The following is a 21,580-nucleotide window of genomic DNA, read 5'->3' as shown; positions in this document are numbered from 1 at the left end:
AGGCACAGAGCAGACCCGTAGGGTACATTGGTGGGGTGGGTGGTTGAATGAATGAAAGAATGAATGAGTGGCTGGTGAACAAACCATTCTTGAACTACCACTTTTTGGTCAGCCCTGGAACTGCTGTTTTCCCAGGGAAGGCCCATTCTACAGCCAAAGGGGAAGCAGAAGGAAGGGACTGCTCTGGAAGGGAGAAAGAAAATCAATAAAATGTAAATCTAGTTGAGAAAAGCAGTCCCAGGCTGGCTGTGGGGAGAGATAAGATTGGGCTGGCTAAGCCGAGGCTGACAGCAGGGCAGAGATTGGGGGACATTGGAGCTGGCCAGGGCAGGGCAGGGGGTGTGCCTCCTCCCTCAGTTGTCACCACCCCTTCCCCCACAGTGCTCTATGTGTTCATTAAATTCTTTCTGGGACAGGAGCAGGGGAAGGAAGCTTACAATCCTCAGGAGCGGGGCCGGTAAGCGAGTGCATCATCTTATCTGCTCTTCACAAATTCTGGGAGGCAGGAGCTAGGCATGACGAACCTCACTCTACAGGTGAAGAAATGGTGGTGCAGAGAAGCTAAATCATTTGTTCAGGTTCATGCTATGAATAAGTGGCAGAGTCAAGATTTGACCCCAAATCTGACCCCAAGCTCTGATCTCTTCAATCCATTAAGGGTTTTTGACCTGGGCTCCTGGGCTCCTAGGTCTACACCCAGGCTTCAGATGGTCTTCAACCCCTGAAATTGTAGGCACAATTGTGTATATGCCTATTTTTTTAATGGAGTCTACATCTTTTTATCAGATTCCCAAAGGGGGTTGTTACCTCCCCACCTTGCCTCCCTGGAGGTGATGACCTTTGAGCTGGGCCCAGAGGCCTGGGTAGGACTTCCTGCGGCAGGGCCAAGGAAGGCAATCTCGCAGGGGGAGCGGCACGGCAAAGGCTCGTGGAAGGGAGAATATTCAACACACCCAGGCGACGGTGAGGGTGCCGGTGGGTTCTCTCTCCTCATTTAACCAAGTGCCAGGGACTCCTCAGGGACATCTGCCTGCCCTGGAACTTCCCAGTATGGGTCTATAGGCAAAAAACCTCAACTCAGGATCAGGCGTTGGGTTGTCAGTTGTAGTCTAGTCCTGTCCTCTGCTGACTCTCCTACCAGCAGAATCCAGTAGGGAGTCTTAATTCCTTTTCTTCTCAACTCCCTGGTGTTGCATGAGAAGAAAGTGAGCTCACATATGCCAATGCCTGCAGCTCTTCATTGCCTGGAGACTATATTAGGGGAGAAGGCTGCTCCCTGGGTTCCACAGTACCTGGGACCCCTGGCCCTGACCTGCCTCACCCCTTGGCTCTTAGCTCCATGTCTGTCTTGCAACGACTCCTAAGTCCCCTGATCCTTGCAAGTCCAGAAGGCTGTAAGCACCAGGACCTTGTCTTCAGATGTCAGCTCAGCCCAGAGGCAGACTCACAGTGAGGATGCTGCTTGAGTATCCAGGCCCCCGCCCAGGTCCAGGGAGAGACTGCAGCCATGTGTTCATATCTCATATTTTCTTGAAATTTGCAAAGATAAAGATACAGTAACCAGGCCAGGCATGGTGGCTCATGCCTGTAATCCTAGCACTCTGGAGGTGGAGGCAGGAGAATTGCTTGAGCTCAGGAGTCTGAGACCATCCTGAGCAAGAGCAAGACTCTGTCTCTACTAAAAATAGAAAGAAATTAGCCAGGCAAGTAGGAAAAATGAGCTGGGCATGGTGGCGCATGCCTGTAGTCCCAGCTACTCGGGAGGCTGAGGCAGAAGGATTGCTTGAGCCCAGGAGTTTGAGGTTGCTATGCGCTAGGCTGATGCCACGGCACTCTAGCCCGGGCAACAGAGACTTTTCTGAGACTCTGTCTCAGAAAAAAAAAAAAAAAAAGATGCTTTAACCACAATCAAGATTGCCACTTCTTTCCACTCCAATTTCCCTTGCGTCCCAATTTTTCTTTATATGAGTTGGTTGGAATTGCCATGGGCACTTCAGGGATCCAGCTAAGGGGGAGTCAAGTTGGCAATTGCTTTAATTCGGTGCACTGGGATATATTTATGTGGTTCTTTGTCACCTCTGTATATAGACAACCATTACTAGCCATCTCTGTGCGAAGAAAGGACTTCTAGGAAAATTCCTACCCACTGCCAGCCTCACTTGGCATTGTGACATTAAGGTGTCACTTGCAGAGGTCATACATGATATGAATGTGTTTTATGCCACCTGGCCCAGGAAGTACATGAGCAGTACAGAAGCAACAGGAGAAATAAGGCTTGAAATGGACACAGCCAGAAGCTAGTCTTTAGGAAACTTTTCTAATCACCAAGGGAAAGAAATATGTTTTAGAGGTGTGCAAGGCAGTTAGTTAATAAAAATATTATGCTATTTTTCTGGATTGTGTAATGCATTTGTTTTGATTTATTTTCCCATTATAGGTAAATATTTATTTTCTGACCTAATTGTATATTCTTTTTTTTTTTTTTTAAGAGGGTTCCCAAATTATATGAGCTTCAGTTCCCACAAGATCCAACTCTGGCTTCCCCATTTATTTTCTGTGAGATCCTGGGGAAGTCGCTTATACTTTCTGAGCTGGCGTCCTCTTCCGTAACATGCAAATGACAATTTGGACAGGTGAGGACTCAGAAAGCCTCGTGACCTTATCCCATGTTTTGAAACCATTACTAGAGGAAGTCACTCAGCCAAACAAAAATTAGACCAGAATATAAGGCTAGGGAGAGACGTAATACATGAGCAGTCGTGGTGAGCAATGAGTCCAGTAAAGCTTAAATCTAAATAACTGGAAATAATGTGGTTGCTGCAGGCCTCTAATGCAGTTTATAAAGAAAGGATTTTTGTAATAGAAGAGACATTATGCAAGGACAAATTTAATAACAAGCTATATCTACAATTCCAGGTTATTTCTGCAAAACCTGGGTAACAGGAGGGCAGGGGAAGGAACATAAACATACAGAAAGCCTCATCTTGGTGGAGGAGACTTTGAAATTCTCGGCATTGATAAACGCAGGCTCAGATCTTTGTTAAATACCTACAGGTATCAATCAGTAGACTAGAAAGGGAATTAGAGCTTCTGCACCCTCTCTTCTTTCATGTGAGGAAGGCTCAAAGCTGTGGACTGGGAATGGCCAGAAGGCAAGAGCTGAGTATGCCCTGGGCCCACCTTCTCCACCAGGCACCAGCGGGGAGGCCACTGCTGGTGGCTCCCTGTCAGCTGCTTTCTGACAGCAGGTCCCAGCCAGGTGGGGTGTGTGGTGGCCGCAGACTGGGCTGGGAGCAGATCAGGAAACTCTGCTCGCAGCCAGATAAGACCGGCCATGAAACAAGACAAGCCCTAATGTAGAAACAGATTGGCTCGTTCAGACCTAAGCAAGCCACAGAATCGCTCGTTATCCAGAGCGGGGCTCACTGCTCCCTGCAGCACAGAGAACCAGGTGGCACCCCCAAAACCTTGGGTGTCACAGAACCAGACATTATCTACATATCCCCAGGCAACTGGGAGGAAATGTGGAAATTAGGAATCTGTTCACAAAGGTCACAGTGAGTTGGGTGGCCCCTGGGCACGTGTGTGAAATCTCAGCACCATGAGTGTGTGCTGAGCGTGTGTTTGATCTCAAGTTTGAAAATACCCAAGTGTGGGCCTGGGTCTCCCTCCCCACTCCCAGGCTCCTAAGGCAGGTGCTAGGCCTCTCCCCTAAACCGTGGCTCCCTGAGGGCAAGGGCAGGGACTTCCTGAGTCAGAGGTGAGTCTCCCCCTTCAGCCAAGGCTCCCTGCCTGCGCTCCCCAAACTCCCAAAGGCCCCGCCAAGTCTGGATGTCCCCCTGTGACACCAGCTCCTTCTTCCCTGCATGTCCAGCGTCCAGTCAGGGCTCTGCCTCCAGGGGGCACCAAATAGACACTTCTTGAAGGCTGCCTGGGTTTGGGGAGAAGACCTGAGTCTATCCTGACCACACAGATGGTCAGAGCTGAACAAACCTGAAAGCTAGCTAGTCCGTTCCCACCCGACAGGAGGTGGCTGAGGCTCAGAGAGAGTGCTCCAGGGCCCCGTGTGGAGGGCAGCCTGGCCTACTATGGTCCATTTCCATCTCCTGCGGCCTGGGGAAAAGATATGCAGTCCTCCCACCCAGGAGAGCCCCGTTCCAGGGCAGCTGGTTGGCTGGGGGAGGAATGCCCAGGGAAGATCCTCTTGCTTCAGAAATAGCCAACACGGCCAACCACCCAATTGGTTTCTGGTTCAGGGGAGCAAAGGCCCAGAGAGGGCCAGTGGCTTGCCTAAAGTCACACAGCAATTTAGTGGAGGAGCCAGAATTGGAACACAGGGCTCCTTTGGAATCTTGGCCCAAGAGCCCAGAGGAGGTGCCACTGTAGCTGCCACTCTTGGCCAGGTGGGGTCCTGGGACAGCTCACACTCTGGAATCTTCTGGCTTCTTCTCTAGCCCTGACAGCAACAGTTGCTGCTGTGGGCCAGAGCTGCATACGGCTGCCTTGGTGCCTGCCTCTTTATCCTGTTGCCACAGAACCACCAAAACTAAGGCGAAGCAGACCATGGCGCCTATTCTGTAGAAGAACTGGAGGCCGATGAACCTGGGGAAAGAACAAGGGACCCTTGAACTCAGGAGCTCCCAGTCTAGGGCTTGGATGTCCTTGGGCCGGGGGCAGAGTGGAGTCAGCAGTCATCACTCATTGTGCAGGTGGAGACATTGAGGCCTCGGAGACACTGACCTCCACTGGGGCCCTTGCCTGGAAGAGGGGAAGAGGCTCTGCAGGAAGAGCCCTGAACACCCTCCTTGTCCTGTCCCTGACTGCCACTGGCCTGGGCTGGCCCTCCCTCCCCTGGGTTTGTTTAACTCAACAAGGCCCTCAAGACTTTTCCCCTGCTAGAAAGACCCCCTGGACAGTCCAAGCCCACAGGGATTGTGCCTGCCTCAGAGCCGGAAGTGACCAGCTCCCCCAGTTCTGCTAGCAAGCCCTCCCCACATCCACCCAGGACAGCAGCTTCTGTGCCCTCAGGCTCCTTTGAGCTCCCCGTTGTATTAGCACAGACGGCAAGACCGAGCCCCAGAGAAGGCAAGTCCCGTGATGAGGGAGACAGAGCCTGCCTGGACCCCAGGGCTCCTGTGTCCTAGACAGGGCCTGCTTCCCAACACCCTGCCCCACGTCCCTCTCACAGCTGGCCACACCCCTGATTCTCCCCGGGTTCCTGCATAGACTCTGCAGCCAGACAGCTTGGGGTCAAGGCCCAGCTTTGCCGTCATTAGCCATGTGACCTTGGGCTACTAACTAACTCTCACCTTCCTCATCTATAATAGGGAGAGACAGTGTCTAGCCTACAGGACTTGTGAGCTCAGCACAGGATGCAGCACCTGTCACCCAGCAGGTGGACTTCAGTGGGACTTGCCCCCTGCGGTTATCCTGCCCAAGATCCGGACAGCATTTCCAGCACCCTTCCCACAGCCCCCGCCCCAGGCCTCACCGGTTTCGGAACAGGTCGTGGTCGTAGTAGCGGCAGACAGCGCGATGCCCGCAGCGCTGGGCCCAGTGCACACAGGTGGTGTCGATGGCGCTGCCGTGGATCACGGGGCTGGGCATCCAGGCTGAGGGAGGAGGGGCTCAGGGGCCAATGGAGGCCGCGTCCCTGCCCCACCCCCTCCCAGCATGTATAACTGGGGGCCTCTTGGCTCAGGAGGCTCTAGCCCTCAAGCCCACCCCTGCCCCTGTATCCAAGGTGGCCTCCTGACAGGCTGTGTGGCCCCTGCTTGCACACGCCCCCCGGGAGAGCTGGGTCGGGTCTGTCGCCCCACGGGCCTGAGAGCCCTAAGGTCAGGGACTGGGTCCCGCTTGTGCCTGTGTCCCCCAGGCCTGGCACACAGTGCGCCTCTGAACCCCCTTCCCACCACCAATGCTTCTAAGCAGACTCTTTACCCAAAACTCTCAGCAGCATGAACTGGATCCCCAGAGCCAGAGTCTTGTCTTCTTTCTTCACTTCCCTGACAAGCAGACACGTGGCGCCATGAGGATGCAGGGTTCATGCACCCAAGGGCCAGCAGTGTGGGGGGCTCTCACCACGCCCTTCTCTCTTACCACCCAGCCTTCCCTCAGTTGAGGGTCTGGTCTTGGGGCTCAGGCCCTGCACCCCATCTCCCTTCAACCTGAAGAGTCTGGTCCGCTTGCACTAGTCACACCCAGTGACTATCAGGGTCCTGTGCTGCCCTCCTATGTCCCCGGTCACGGACACTGCCCCTCTCTCCCACCCCCTGGTTCCACCAAATTCTTCCCTTCCTCCTACACTTGGCAAGACCTGGAGCTGGGACGGCCAGACTCTCCCTCCTGCTTCCCCTACACTGCAGTGCCCAGCCTGCAGTCTTCTGGCACCTCCTAAACAGCACCAGTGGCTGGCATTTATGATGTGCTCACTACAGGCTCAGTAATTCCTTACTGCAGCCCCTGTGCCCCTATGAGCTAGGGATATCATTAGCCCCATTTTACAGATAAGGAGACTGACACTTAGATTAAATGACTTGGCCAAGATCCCATGGCTGATAGTGTCAGAGCCAGAGTCCACACAGCCCAGAGCCTGTGCTCTCCACTTTTCTTAGTCAGGCTGTCTGCTGGGGCATTTGGTTCCTCTACTCTGTCTCTTACGGCCAGCCTGTTTTATAGACCTACATGTCTTCTAATATTTGGGAGGGGCCTCATTTGCCTTCTAATTTCCTAGAAAGTAGATGGTGAATAAAATAATCCCAGCAGAAGGAAAATTGGAATTAGCCTGCTCTGAGGTCCCTGTGACATTGTGAAATACATAGTGGGTCTTCCTGGCACACACCTCCTAACATCCTGGGAATCTTCAAAGTGATAAGCATCTTCATATGCTAATGAATTGGCTGAAGGCTGGCAGCCCCCAGGTAACAGGATGGGGACTGGTCATTAGAGGGACCAAGGCAGGATTAGAGGGTTGGGACGTTCAGCTTCTGGGGAGAGGAAAGGGGCTAAGGCTAAGTTGATCGCCAGTGGCCAGTGGTTTAATCAGTCATGCCCACGTAATGGAGCTTTCGCAAAAACCTAAAGGACTGGGTTTGGGGGGCTTCTGGAGAGCTGAACACGTGGAGGCTCCTGGAGGGTAGTGTGCCCAGGGAGGGCATGGGCCCCTCCTTGCCACATGTACCTCTTCATCTGTGTCCTCTGTAATATCTTTTATAATAAACTGATAAACGTAAGTAGGTGTTACCCCGGGTTCCCAGAGCCACCCTAGCAAATTAATCAAACTCAAGGAGAGGATCAGGGAAACCCCAATTTATAGCCAGCTGGTCAGAAGCACAGGTAAAACAAGCTGGGGCTTGTGACTCGCAGGGGAAAGAGGGGGCGATCTTGTGGGACTGAGCCCTCCACCTGTGGGATCTGATGCCACCTCCAGGTAGACAGGGTCGGAATTGAACTGGGGCATCCAGTGTAGAAGTGACTGATAGCTTGGTGTGTGTGAAAACACCCCACACTTCTGGTCATAGAAGTTTTCTGTGCTGGCTGTTGAGTGAGATCATAGAAAAGCAGTCCCCAGCCCAGAAGATTCTGACTTTGGACTGAAGTGACAATTTGTCAGGCACATCAGGCACTTTTAGGACAAGGGCAAGAAAGACATTGGACCAAAAAGCAGTGCTCAGCATGGGCTGGGTCCACAGTGGACACTCAGTAAATGTTTGTGGCCTTGAAGTGGCATTCAGAATCATGGCGCAGGTGACATAGCTTGATTTCCCCACTGCACCTCCTGTGGCTCATCCACTGCATGTAGGATGGGGTGGGGAGTCCACTTCCTCCTCACTGTATGACACTCTCTCCTTGGGAGGCCACGACAGGGCCCTAGGTATGGTTCCCCTCCCCTGGGCAAGTAGAGGCCTGGGCTCTGGGCTGGGCCACCAGTACCATTCCACCCAACACTTGCTATGTGACTGGGGCCAGCTCCTGAACTTCTCTAAGCCTCAGTTTTCTTATCTGCAAGATGGGGAGAAAACCTCGCCTTGGCAGACTGCCAGGTGGCTTCCTTCCTCAAACTCTTCCCTTAGAATTCCTTGTCCCACCTGTGATTAAGGATTTCCTGGCATCCACCTGCCCCTGCCCCACCCCACCTGTACCTTAGGATGAGCATGAAAGAGGGTGTGTGTGTGACACAGGCCACTGTCGCACCCAGGCTGACCAGGAGCATGAAGGGCAACACCAGGTGGCTGCAGGCCGAGTCACAGGAGCCTGCTGGCACAGGGCCACCCCCTACCACGCAGCTGCAGTTGGTGTAGAAAACCTGGAGTGGGAGAGGGGGGAGAAGAGCCTTCAGGAGCCTCCAAGGGCAGGCAGCTGGCAAGGCCTGGGGAGCGGGAAGGCTCGTGAGAGGCCCAGGGGCCCACAGCCAGGTGGAGTAGAGCCAGCTGGTGTCTGCGACTTCCAATCCCTTGGCAGGGTCACGATGGCTCGAGGAGCTAGGCAGGTACCTAGACACAGGGTCTGTCTGCACAAACCGGGCTGAGCCTGGGCTGAGGCTTTGTGGGGAGAGGGAAGTAGGCAGAGAAGGAGGGAGGGACCAAGAAGAGCATCGCTCCCTAAGCACTACGAACTAGCTGCATGAAAAACATCCCCAGGCTGGCCCTATATAGCCTGGAAAACCTCCATCCAAGGATTCTTTAAGAAGTGATCTCTGGACCTCCAGGGCCCTCTGTCGCCTGGCGAGAGCAGGAAGCCTGGACCTCACCTTTCTACCCCAGGGATCAGAGCTTCTTGACCAGTGTGCCCCAGCCACCGGGGCCTCAATGGGGGACAGGTGTGCAGGGATTGGCCCCGACAGCCAGCAAGGTGGCCCAGCTGGCCTGGGTAGCTGCAGCCCTCGGGGCCCTCACCTCCTGCCTTCTCAGCCTCACACTTCCCACGGGGAAAAGGGTTGGGAGGCTCCGAGGGGGACGCTGGAGCCTTGGAAGGATTTCAAGCAATGGAGAGACAGAACTGATAGTACGAAGGCCGCTCTGGCCACTGCACGGAGGAGGGACCCAGAGATCAGAGAAAGGAGAGAGAGAGAGGACACGTAGGCTTGGGAGGCTGGATGCTTCCATGTCCTGGCAGAGCTGATGTGCGTGAGGAGGCTGTGCTGTCACGTGTGTGACCCCTTAGGTACACGCCATTTTACGCCTTTGGACCTCCAACTGCAGGCTGGAGATACAGTGGAGGGGCAGGTTGTGGAGAAACATGCTAAGGCAGGGTTACTGGAAGAGAGACCATGCCCTGTTCCTCTTCTCAGAAGCAGAAGCTTTCTGGCATGGACACAAAAGCTGGAGATCTTCCTCTTGGGTTTTTCCTGACATTTCAGTCACTTTCATGTAATTCCATAGCAGGAAATTCTTCTTATACATAACTTCAATCTCTCCAGCTGCCTGGGCCTCACTCCCCCAGAGCATTTGCCCCCAGCCCGTGTGGCTGCCCACCTTCTGCTTCATACCTGGGCCCGTAGCTCATTCATAGCAGCTACGGAGCACAGCTGCCCTGGGCACTGAGCCACCCGTCCCTGAGTTCACAGTTGGCCTGAGGAGGCAGACATGTCAAGACACAATTCCAGGCCAGCATGATAGTCCCTAAGTGCTGGCCTGGTCTCAGCTGCACCCTCCTCCAAACACTGTACCCAACCCCAAGTCTCTGTGGTGCTTCAAAGAGGGGCCAGAGCCTTGGGTTCTAGTCCTAGCTCTGCTACTGACACTCTGAGCAATGTCTGGTCCTTGCCTGGGACTCCATTTCTCCTCTGTCCGATGGGCATAATAGGAATGTATGTTACTGAGAGCTTAAAATTTCCTAGGCACTGTCTCTGAGCTTTTCATGGCTAATGTCATATGGCTTTTCATTTAGTATTTAATGAGCCATCTGGATAAACCATTTATGTGGCATAGTGCCTGCTCTATAGTAGGCGCTTAGTAATATCACCCCCATTTTACAGACCAGGAAACAGAGGCACAGGTGAGATCATTTACCTAAGGTAACAGAGCCAGTTAGAGGCAGAGCAGGAGTTTGAACTGGGTGGTCCGGGCTCTGTGTTCAGGGGCCCATATCCACAGGCCTGCCAGGGCCTGGGGGCCTCTGGAAGGGCTCTCAGGGAGACCGGACTAGGGCAGGACAGTGAACACTAGGAGGTCCGAAAGGCTGGGGTTGTGATTATTCCGAATACAGTGTACGCAGTCCAGGTAGTGCCTGGCTGGCTTCTGACGACCACAGCCACCAGCAGTTGCTCTGCTCTGCACCAGCTGGGCAGCCCAGGTCGCTCCTTGGGGGAGCCTTGGGCTCAGGTGCGGTGCCCAGCTTAAGGGCAGAGATTCAGTAGGATGGACATGGGAGGACTCTGGGGAGGAGAGGATGTTGTCATAACAAACAGCCTGACACCCCCACCCCATGCTTGACTACAGCCAAGGGGCCTGAGAAGGTGGGTGTAGTCCAGGAGAAAGGGGAGGAAGAGCCGGCTGGTCTCAGTGGCCTTGCTGAGGCTCACACAGTGCACTGCTGCTAATTATGCTGCCCTCATTTCCCACGGGGCTACTTGGCTCTGAGTCCTCAGGCCCCAGCACAGGGCCTGGCACAGAGGAGGTGCTTGGTGAAGCATTGTTGACTGACTGACTGACCAACTGAATGGGCTTATGTCAGCCTCTCTATTGGTGTCCATGTCCTATTCTGGACTCTGCTCACCCTCCTCCACACTATGGCCTCAAGTGTGATAGAGCACAGATCTGACACTGTCGCTTGCCCACTCGAAACTCATCTGTGGTTCCTCATAGCTTTCCTGATAAAGTCCCACTCTTGGCCTGGCATTCAAGGCCCTTCATTGTGTGGGCCTTGCTTTCCCTCCATGAACCCTCATGTTTCTGCTCCAACAAGTCCTTTGTAGTTTCCTGAAAAGCTGTGTGTGTGTACATGCTTGTGTGCCCGTGCATGCATGAGCATTCTTGCAAATCCTTACTTCTGCTGTTCCCCTGCCTGGAAAGCCCTTCCCTCCCAAGTCCTAGTTTACTACTCACCCTTGAAGGTCTGGCACAAATGCTACCTCCCGTAGCATGTCCCAGGCTTCTGGGACATTCCCAGGCGGGATGGTCTCCTTCCATCCTTCTGTGTACTTGGAGCCCCTTCCCCTGCCTGTCCATACCCCAGCCAAATCCTAGGAGTTACTTCCTTTTGCATCTCCCCTGCCTGGACAGCTGGGGCCAGATCTGTTCCTCCTCTGTGCCCTGAGGCCAGGCTGGCAATGCCAGCTTATCGAGAGAATAATGTTCTACATCTGCCACCAGAAGGAGAGAGACAGACAAACACACAGAGAGGAGAGAGCCAGGGAGTGAGAGCACCCAGAGGTGGAGAGCGTGGCCAGCTCACGGGAAGGAGAACGGCACAAGTGGCCTCCAGAGGCCTGACTCACCTGGCTTTTGTCCAGAGTCTCCTGGACCACCCGGCTGGCACAGCCTGCATGGCAGGGCGTGATGTATTCCACGTGAGTGCTGGGGTCGCAGACAGGGTTGAAGCCGTCTGACGGGCAGGAGCAGGGCTCCATGCAGCCTGGAAACAGCCCTGGCCCAGGCTGGGTGCTGGGGGGAGAGGAGGCCACATGGTTGGCCTGGCTCTTCCCCCTCAGGCCACAAGCGGGGGGCCCCTCTGCCTGCAGCCCAGCTCCCACCCCAGAGCCATGGCCAGAGACTGCAGCTCCACGCGGAGTTTCTCTCCACGGTCACGGCTGCCCCGTGGTGCTGCAGCAGTGAGCTGCTCACACTGCAGGCTGCAAGCTCAGGAGGGCTCCTCACAGGACCCCTCCAGCCCCTGGATCCTACGGGTCTTTGAGCTTCTTCTGCACACCTCTCTGTACCTCAGTGACCCTTCCGTAGGGACACAAGATAAATTCCTCCCAGAATTTGTGTCACATTGAGTGTACCATTCTCCCAATGAGCCGGATTGCTTCCTTTTCTCAGAAAGTTAGAGCTGTGGGTGTGGGACCCAATCAGGAGACCTGAACACCTGTGGGATCTCCTACCTGTCCTGGCCTATCTCTAAGCCTCAGTTTCCCTGCCTGGCAGCTGGGCTGGGCCTCCCCCCCCCCATTGCCATCCTGCTGCCTTGTAACCTCTCTGCTGTCTCCCACTGCCTTGTTTACTATGTCCAGGGCATGTTTCAGTCCCCCTGCCTCCCTCCTGAGGTCCTGCTCCCAGATCCCAGGGGAGCCCCCACTCCAGGACAAGGTGGGGTACACAGGGACAGGAAGTCAGAGAGAGGCTGAGTCTGAGGGGGTGGCTCACCCCAGGAGGGGGCAGGGAGGTGGTCCCTGGGACTCAGAGTATGACCTGGCTTTACACTGGAAGGAGCACAGCACACCTGCTGGGAGACAGAGGCCTAGAGAGGCTGGTGCCTGGCTCGGGGTCACACAGGCCCAGGGGCCAGGCTGCGGAGGAGGAGGCCAGAAGGGGAAGCTGGAGGAGCCCCGTTTGGGCTGGGGTGGGTGTGGGCAGAGGCCCAGGCTGAGGGGCGGGCCTGGCAGGCTACGTGAAATGTCCATGTCATGGTGAAGAGGGCTGGCAGGGCCGAGGCAGACGGTCTGTAGCCAGGTGTGAGGTGGGGAAGGGCTTCATGGGCAAAGGCGAGCTCCTGTCCCTCCCTAAGGTGAGGGTCTCCCTGTGAATGGGGAGGAAGTTCGTCAGCCCCCACAGTCCTTTCCTCCCCCTGCCAGACAGCGCTCGCTGCTGTGTCTCACACTGCCTTGGCACGTGTCCTGCAGGGTTGGCGGGGGAGTCAGCCTGGCACTGTCTGAGCAGAGGGCCCATCAGGAGGCTGTGCCAGGGGACTCTGCCCACGGAGAGGCACTTCCCCGCACCCGCTGCCAGCAGCTGGAAGGCTGAGCAGGTGGGAGCTGGGGGCTCCTCCTCCATCCCCACCCTCTCTTCAACCCCAGCTGGGCCGTGACTTCAGCTCGCTGAGCCTCGTTATGCTCATCTGTAAAATGGGGATAATGACAGGACCCACCACAGAGATCCCCTGGGGGTTCAATGAGATGGCAGGCACATGGGCAGGCCAGGCAGGGCACTGGGCATGCGGGAGACCCCCCACTCTTGCAGCTGTGGGTGTTGTTAGTGTGTAGGAATATGAGAAGCTCTCCTCAACCTGCTCAGTCAGACCCAAAAGGCTTCTTCAGTGAATCAGAACACAGTTCAGTATATAAATTACAAGAATATCGATGAAAACACAGGCGAGATGAGCTGTCGAAGCCAAGGGGTGAGAGGGAGAGGAAAAGAGAGATGGGCAAGTTGGATGTGCTCACTTGTTCTTCATTCACCGTTTTAAAACTTGTGGTTAAATATCCATTTGCATTTTACTCTAAAAATCATTTGAAAAGTGTGGCTCCCTCCGTGGAAGACGGACTTCCCAGGGCGTGGCTGAAGGCCTTGCGGTGGTGCCTAGAACAGGGCTCTGCACACAGAAGGCCTGAGTCTGGCAGGCTGCGTTGCTCCCATTTGGGAAAAGGAGACGAGACAGGGAAGGTAGGGGGGGAGGGAGGTGAGGGGGAAGGGAAATGGGGGGAGGCTGCTGAGGGCGGGGCCTGGGACAGACAGGGGACAGGCTGGGTACTCCCTGGCCCTGAGCTGAGCCCCCACGTCATGCTCAAGGAGCCCCAGGTGAGGAAAGCTGGCACAGGGTGAAGATAGGAGATGCCAAGGCAGAGGTGGGGACAGAGCAAATAGGGGAATTCTAGCTGCGTGTTGGGCCAGCCTAAGCCCAGAGCAGCTTCCAGGAAAAGTGAAATCATTTCTGGAAAACAGGCAGGAATGTAACTTCTAACATCCTCTCCAAGAAGGTTCCCAAGGGGAAAGAGAGAGAGTGCGTGTGTCTGTGTGTGTGTGTGCGCGCGTATGTATCTGGCGGCTGGGGCGGGAGGGGCAGGGGTAGCAGGGAGCGAGGCAGCAGCAGCCTTCCTTCTGGAAGGTGCCTCACAGATGTGGAAACAGAATTCTGACAGTTTAGGATCCCACGCTCTAAGAACTAAGAGTCCGGCCCTTTCCCAGGGCGTTGGGCCCCTCTGCAGCTTCCCTGAGAGGGCCAGCCCACACCAGCTCATCCCCTCTCCCCTGACACAGGTGGCTTTGCCTTGTCGCAGCCTGGAGGAGGAGGGAAAGGAGATGGGGGAGGCCTCCATCCTCCAGGAGGAAGGCCCCAGGCCTAAGCTCTCCTGCCCCTGGAGTCCTACCTGGGCCCCTTCTAGGGGTGCCTGACACCTTCACTGGAGCCTTCCAGAGCGTCCCACCGCTTGACTTGAATACAGAGGTGGGGAGATGGTGCCACAGGGGAGCTGAGGTTTGAGGGCATGGTGCCCACTGACCTGGCCTCTCTCTGGGGCCAGTGTCCTTCCAGGCTGCGCCCTGCACGTGCTTGCCCTGGCGCTCACGCACTCACCCAGGCTGGTGGAGGATGCCTGCAATCTGGTGAGTAGAGCAGCCCATGAAGAAGAGGGGCAGGCCAAGGAGGAGGCAGAACAGGGTCCCCAGCAGGCAGAGGATGCTGCAGCGCATGGGCCCCAGGTGGAGGCACTTGACCAGGGCGCCACCCACCACCATGCCCAGGATGGCCATCGGGCAGGAGAGGCCGCCGATGAGCAGGTTTGCGTAGGAGGCAGTGACAGAGAACTGGCGCTCCAGGAACTTCGGCAGGAAGATGGCCAAGCCCGCCGCCGTGGAAGACTTGCACACCTGGGCCAGGACCACCAGCAGGAAGATGGGGTGGCGCAGGGTCCGCAGCAGCACCCTGGGGAAGACTGTTGGGCGAGTGGGGAGGAGGTCAGAGTGGTGGCCAGCCACGCCATCCGTGCCCGCCCCACCCTGCCTTGTGCAAGCTGTTCTATCCCGTCCCGTCTGGTCCCGCTTAGCTCTGTTGCAATCAATTCCGTCCTCTTACACTTGACTCCTTCCCATGGAATTCTATTCCATTTTTGAAATTGTTTCTTTCTGTCCCATTGAGTTAGGCTACATTTTATTCAATATTTTTTTTCTATTCAATTCTATTTGATTCCATATAGTTCTATTTCATGCTATCCTATTAGATTCTACTTCATTCACCCCAGCCCATCTCATTTCATTTTTTCTATTCTACTTAGTCACTCCTGTTTTTCACTCAGCCTATTCCATCCTGTCCTGCTATAGCTCTTTCAGGGCCAACCTGGGCCTTCATCCTCCCTTCTGTGTCCCCAGCACAGGCCCCCACCCCTACCCTGATGTCCCCATCCCTAGTTTGTGTTTCTCCAAGCACTTTACCTAACACGTTGCCCCTTTTACTCATCTAGCTGTTTCGTTGCCACCCCACCCCATTGTAATTCTCTTTTAGAGCAAGGGGTTTTGTTTGCCATGTTAATTGCTGAATCTCCAGAGCCCAGGGCATAGTAGGCACCCACTAAATATTTGGGGAATGAATAAGGGAATGAATGAATGGACATATGGTTAATATGTGATCGAATGTCTAGGGCAGAACTGAAGACCTCCAGAGGAGAAACCCAAGCAGGCTTGGCGCTAAGGTCTCCTGGAGGTAGGACCTAAAGAATGTGGGGTCTGGAGAGGTGGAACAGGAGGGAAGGGAATCCCAAGTAGGGGCACAGCAGCAGCAAAAGCTTAGAGACAGGAATAGAAGTGACCGTCCTGGCACTGGGGACCTCCCCAGTCTCCTTCTAGCTCCTAAAACAGTGCCTTGTCACAGCATGCCCCCATTGCGAGTCTGCCGAATTGAAGTGTGTGGAGGGGCGGGTAAGTCCCTTCCTCCCTTGGCTTCAGTGCCCTTATCACTTGGGGCCACTCAGGTGATGTCCAAGTGCACCTTCTATTCTTTTTTGGTGGTGGTGCCATCCACCACCATCCTGGGCATGGTGGTGGGTGGCGCCCTGGTCAAGTGCCTCCACCTGGGGCCCATGGGCTGCAGCATCCTCTGTTGCCTGGGCTAGAGTGCCGTGGCATCAGCCTAGCTCACAGTAACCTCAAACTCCTGGGCTTAACCAATCCTTCTGCCTCAGCCTCCCGAGTAGCTGGGACTACAGGCATGCACCACCATGCCCGGCTAATTTTTTATATATATATATATTATTAGTTGGCCAATTAATTTCTTTCTATCTTTAGTGGAGACGGGGTCTTGCTCTTGCTCAGGCTGGTTTCGAACTCCTGTCCTTGAGTGATCCTCCCGCCTCCGCCTTCCAGAGTACTAGGATTACAGGCTGCACCTTCTGTTCTGACATGTATGACCCTCTCTCCACTAACAATAAAAGCGGCACAGGTATGCCTCTGCTGGCTGAAGGCAAACTGAATGAAGTCAGAGATAAGGTATGGGGGAGAGGAGGAAGGGCCTTCCTGGGAAGAGGAGCAACTCACTTTCCAGGCTGGGCTGGTGGGGCAGGAAGGCCATGGGGGTGCTCTGGGCCAGGTGGGGGCCTCTTTTGTTCCTACAGCAGCAGGACCAGGACCTCTGACACGAGAGATTTGTATCTGTCCTCAGAGCACGGCCAGGCCAGCTGGTCCCCTACCCCCCTGGCCCAGGCCAAGAGCTATTTCCCTGGGAGCCAGAAAATAAAGGAAAATAATCCAAAAGGGATGGGTGGGGCTGTGGAATTCCCCAGGCCTGACTCTTGTCCCTGGTCCCTTGTCATGCACTCAGTGCCTCCAGCCAGCATTTGGAGTAGGAGCTGTAAAGCTGGCGCGTGCCCCAGGTAGCTGTTCCAGCCTCCCTGCCACCATGAGATGTTCAGGGCACTTGAGGCCCTGTAGGAGCCATGGAATTTCAATCTGCTTGACCCAAGTCATACAGGTGCCCTCACTGCGTGGTGGGGCCCAGAGAGGGGCAGGGACTCACCCAAGTTCATCCAGAGAGGCCAGGTCAAGGCCAGGAGTTCCCAGGGTCTCCTGATTCCCAGTACAAGGCCTGTCCCCCTCCCCATTCCTGTGCCTCTCCAGCTGCCTGACTCCAGAAGACTCCATGCCGCTGTGTCCATCCCATTCTCCTGCACCAATCACTGCAGTGCGCTGTGCCCATCCTCCATCTCTCCTCAGCCTCCACAGCCTGCCTCCAGAGCAGATGGGAAATTCCTGGAGGGAAGGAGCACTTAGGTGGGGCCACCTGAAGGGGAGTTCCAGGGCCCATCGCCAGCTCCGAGGCAGACCTGCCCCAGGGGACGGGGCTTCCCTCAGCTCAGCACAACGTTGCCCATCAGACAAGCCAGGGCCTCCCTCAACTCGGCGACTGTGTCTTCCTCATCAGCCAGCTCGGAGGCCAGGTTTCCTCCCTCTAATAGGACAGGTCCTCCCTCAGTTGACACACTATATTTCCTTCCATTAGCTAGGGCCCTCTCTTAAGTCCAGGACAATATCTCCCCTATTAGGCAGGAACCTCTTCAGTTCAGGGGCTCTGTCTCCCCCATCAGACCGGGCCTTCTCCACCCTAGAGGCCAGGTCTCCTCCATCAGACTAGGTAGGCTCTCCCTTCCTTCAGGGGCTATGTATCTTCCACCAGAGAGACTGTGTCTGCCCCACCTGCCAGGGCCTTCCCAGCTCAGGGACTACCCTTCCCTAAGAGTTAGGGCTCCTCCGGCAGAAGGACCATGGTTCCTCCTCCCTCGGCCTCCCTCATGGTTCCAGGTGGTCAAGGCCAGGTCTTAGGGTCAGGCTGGTCCCTGTGCAGCGCAGCAGCACAATGCTGGCTAACTAGTCACAGGGCTCGAGGCCAGCCCTGCCTGGGTCCTCTCCAGGCTCACGTCGGAGCAGAAATCACCAGAAATAATCTGGCCTAGAACACTTGCTCTAGGATCCAATTTCAGCAACTGACCCCAGCTTCCCTCTGGGCAGGAGCCAAGCAGTGATTAATAAGCAGTTCCGTGGTGCAGTATGCTGGGCCTTCTAGCAGCTGGGGGTGACCTGAGCTAGCGAGTCCAGGCCCCTGTCTCAGAGTCCAGGCCCTCCCTTTCCCTGGGAATGTGGAGGAACAGGTTGGGGGGGCTAGAATACTCTTGTCCCAATGTGTCAAGTCTTAGGAAACTCTTCCCGCAAATTGGCCTAATTTCTTCCTGCTGCAAAAGTCCTCAGTGAGGGATTAAGCAACCTGCGTGGACATCACCCTCCTAAACCACAGGCAGCTCCACTTACTCTCCTGGGGCATGGGCAGGGCGGTAACAGTAGGTGGGAACAATGATTGACAGAATGCACCTCACCCATGGGCAGTGTTTGTAACGGAATACAGGGGCTTTCTGCTCATCTTCCCATTTGATGGTCATGATAGTCCTTAAGTGAGGCAGAGCAAGGCTTATCCACCCAATCTTTCAGGCGAGGAAACTCCATTTAGAGAAGAAAAATAAGTCCCATGAGATTGTGCACTGGTCAGTATTAGTGGCAGGACTCAAAGCCAGGTCTTCTGACTTGTCACCCGGGGCTCTACAAGAGCTTGGCACATAGCAGGCGCTCACTCGATGTTCATGGGATTGGAATCTTTAGACAAGCTGGCCTGGTCATAACATGTACTCTGGTTATGCACAGATTGAGCTCATAATCTCAGAGTCGTAGCTACATGGACCTTAGATCATTGAGTCTACTGTACAAATGGAGAAACTGAGGCCTAGAGAGAAGTGAAGACCAAGAACAAAAGCCCAGGTCCCTGGATTTTAGCCTAGAAGTCCCTCCACCTGTTGCCCAGCCTGGGACTTCAACAATTTCCTGAGGGTCTCCTGTTTGCAGGCTCAGCGGTGGGTGGGAGGAGAGGAAGGCTCACAGATGAGCCAGCATAGGCGATGACCTGCAGGAACACAGCGCTCGGAGAAGGGCTGGACAAGTGCACGGCACAGGGCTGAGCTGATGGAGAAGCCTGAGCGTCCTCTTGGAGGGAGGGACGCAGCCCTGCTGGCTGGGAGAGCAGGCCTGCCTGAGGAAGGAGAAGCTCTGGGGCAGGACCCAGAGGGACAGGGAAGATGCTGACAGATAGCAATAGAAACCATTGCTTGAGGCAGAGGGGATTGCACAAGCGAATAGTCACAGGGAGTTAATGGTGCTCATGAGTTTCTTGTCGGTGGAGAAGATGAATCAGGAAGAGCAGCCAGGACTGGATCCTGCACAGCCTCCCCACAACCTGGCCTGAGCTCACTTACCTTTGATGAACTGGATCACAGTCAGGTCTGCTGCCACCTGTGCTAGGCCATCCTGCTTCTCTGGGGAGTCCCCAGGGCTCCGCTCAGACGGGGTGTCCCTCCCCTGGGGAGACACACAACCAAGGGCAGTCAGCGGGATGCCAGAGGTCCTGCTCAGGGAGGGCTGAGGGCTGGGAAGGAGCTGTGGCAGGGGGGAGGCGGGGGCTGCGCCTCATCGCAGAGGTGGGGCCCGCAGTGCTGACTACTCTTGGTTCTATAGGTACGCAACACGTGGTTTTGAAAGAATCGCCCTCGGCAGCACCCACGTGGTGGCCAATTGTCATCACCATCCTTAACGTTGTAATAAATAATCACCCACATCATCATTGAAATTACCACCACAGCCACCATCATCACTATTATTCCTATTTCTTAAATATCACCCCTGTTCACATCACCAATATCATCATGACCAAGTGACCAATTTAGTCATGAGAATTATTGTTGACTCAGTCACAGTCACCTGAACCTTCAGAACCACCACCAACGTCATGATTATCAGAACCATCAATATCATTATCACTGTGTCCACCGCCACCATCATCCCTGCCACTATCTTCACCAGTGTCAGTGTCCTCAACCTCTCCATCCCGTGCCATCACCCCATCACCAAAAACACCGACATCACCAATCCCATCATGATCCCCATCACCAACATCTCCATTGCTGACATCATTATCGGTGTCACCATTATTGCTACATCAGTGTCACTGTCACCAGCAGCAGCAGCAGCATCTTTACTACTCTCACTGTTTCCGTCACCACCCCCATCAACATCACCAACATGGTGACTGCCACACCTCTGTCTTCCGTTATCACGTCACTCCTGACTGTCATCTCCTGGAGAGTTGCCAGGAGCAGGGGCCTCCAGTGAGCTGTGCCTACCAAGAGGCTGGGTGGCTTGGGCTCCAGGCCTGTCTACTGGGACAGGAAGGGAACGTGTTGGGGAGACGAGAGAAAAGAGCACCCCTCTCCTCCTCTTGGATGACTCAGGTCATACCCAGAGGGCATGCTCAGCTCTGAGCCCACACTGTGAAGATGCCCTCTGACACCCTGGACTGTGTCCCTCCACCTGGGTGAGGATGGCCTATGTGCAACTCTTGAAGGAGAGATCCATTCTATTGTTAAGAGACAGAGTCTCGCTGTGTCAACCAGGCTGAAGCGCAGTGGCATGGTCATAGCTCACTGGAACCTGGAACTCTTAGGCTCGAGTGATCCTCCCACGTCACCCTCCTTCCCAAGTAGCTGGGACTATAGTCATGCACCACCATGCCTGGCTAATTGTTTTCTTATTTTTTATAGAGATGGGGTCTCACTATGTTGCCCAGGCTGGTCTCAAACTCCCGGGCTCAAGTAATCCTTTTGCTTCAACCTCCCAAAATGCTAGGATTATAGGTGTGAGCCACTGCGCCCAGTCTAGGAGAGGTCTTTTATCCTGGGGAAGAGATTTGCTGTGTGTGACAGAGGGTTGGGGGCAGGAGGCCACAATCATCATCTTTGGGTTGTCAGAAACAAGGAAGGAAATGATAAATAATGGTCCATGCCTACTAAGCACTTACTACATGCCGGGCACTGTTCTAATGACTAATGCATGACTTACTGAAACCTCACGACAACCTTCTGATGTAGATACCATTATAATCCCTTTATCTCAGGTGGTAAAACTGAGACACAGACAGATGAAATAACTTGCCTTGAGTTGCACAACTAGCAAGTGGTCCAGCTAGGATCTACACCCAGACAGCCTGACCCTGACTCCAGAGCTGGAGCCCTTTGCTGGTCCACCCTAAAGGAAGGAGGCTGCCAAGGCCACTGAGCGCCCAGGGTGTTCTACCTGCATTCCTCCAACACAAAAATGCAGCGAAGAAGGTGCTATTATCGTGCACATTTTTCAGATGAGGAAACTAAGTCTTGGAGAAGTTACTACTAGCATGGGGTCATTCAAACATAAGTGATCAAGCAGTGTCTGATTCAGCCACACTTTTCCATGCAGGCTGACATCAGAATTAGAAGTAATGAATTCCATGGAAGACTTAAGCCCAGCGTAAACAGCAGCGTGGGCGTCCTGGGAGGAAGTGAGTTTCCTGCAACAGGAGTGAGCAGGCAGAGGCTTCCCCATGTGGGTCCAGGATGCTGGAGGCCACGGAAGGGCGGGTTGGGCTGGAGAGCTCCCACGGGCTTTGCTGTTCCTGCCTCCTGTCCCCAAGTTGTTTTTGAGGTCCCTCTAGGGCTCACCTTCTAATTGGGTCTGACATCTTCTATTTCTTCTTCTCCCATCTCATTTTTCTTTCTTTTGTAGAGACAGGGTCTTGCTATGTTGCCCAGGCTTGTCTCAAACTCCTGGCCTCAAGTGATTCTCCCTGCTTGGCATCCCAAAGTGCT

The 21,580-nt window shown here is 54.7% G+C and overlaps 1 protein-coding gene across 2 annotated transcripts in view; it reads right to left on the bottom strand.

The window, feature by feature from the left end:
* Positions 1 to 2,867: 2,867 nt before the first annotated feature.
* Positions 2,868 to 21,580, bottom strand: part of SLCO2B1 (solute carrier organic anion transporter family member 2B1) — a 52,568-nt gene continuing 33,855 nt past the window's right edge. For both annotated transcript variants that reach the window (XM_012745089.2, XM_012745093.2), the window contains 7 exons: positions 19,160 to 19,262; positions 14,452 to 14,809; positions 11,438 to 11,603; positions 8,142 to 8,305; positions 5,941 to 6,005; positions 5,492 to 5,612; positions 2,868 to 4,602 (listed from right to left, as the gene is read on the bottom strand). In XM_012745089.2, the coding sequence (XP_012600543.2) occupies positions 4,422 to 4,602; positions 5,492 to 5,612; positions 5,941 to 6,005; positions 8,142 to 8,305; positions 11,438 to 11,603; positions 14,452 to 14,809; positions 19,160 to 19,262 (1,158 nt within the window). In that variant the 3' untranslated portion in view covers positions 2,868 to 4,421. The remainder of the gene's footprint in view (positions 4,603 to 5,491; positions 5,613 to 5,940; positions 6,006 to 8,141; positions 8,306 to 11,437; positions 11,604 to 14,451; positions 14,810 to 19,159; positions 19,263 to 21,580) is intronic.

Source organism: Microcebus murinus, chromosome 4 (assembly GCF_040939455.1).
Source record: "Microcebus murinus isolate Inina chromosome 4, M.murinus_Inina_mat1.0, whole genome shotgun sequence".
In the NCBI taxonomy this organism is placed as follows: domain Eukaryota; kingdom Metazoa; phylum Chordata; class Mammalia; order Primates; family Cheirogaleidae; genus Microcebus; species Microcebus murinus.
The sequence above is the reverse complement of the archived record's forward strand: the minus strand, read 5'-3'. Positions and strand labels throughout refer to the sequence as shown.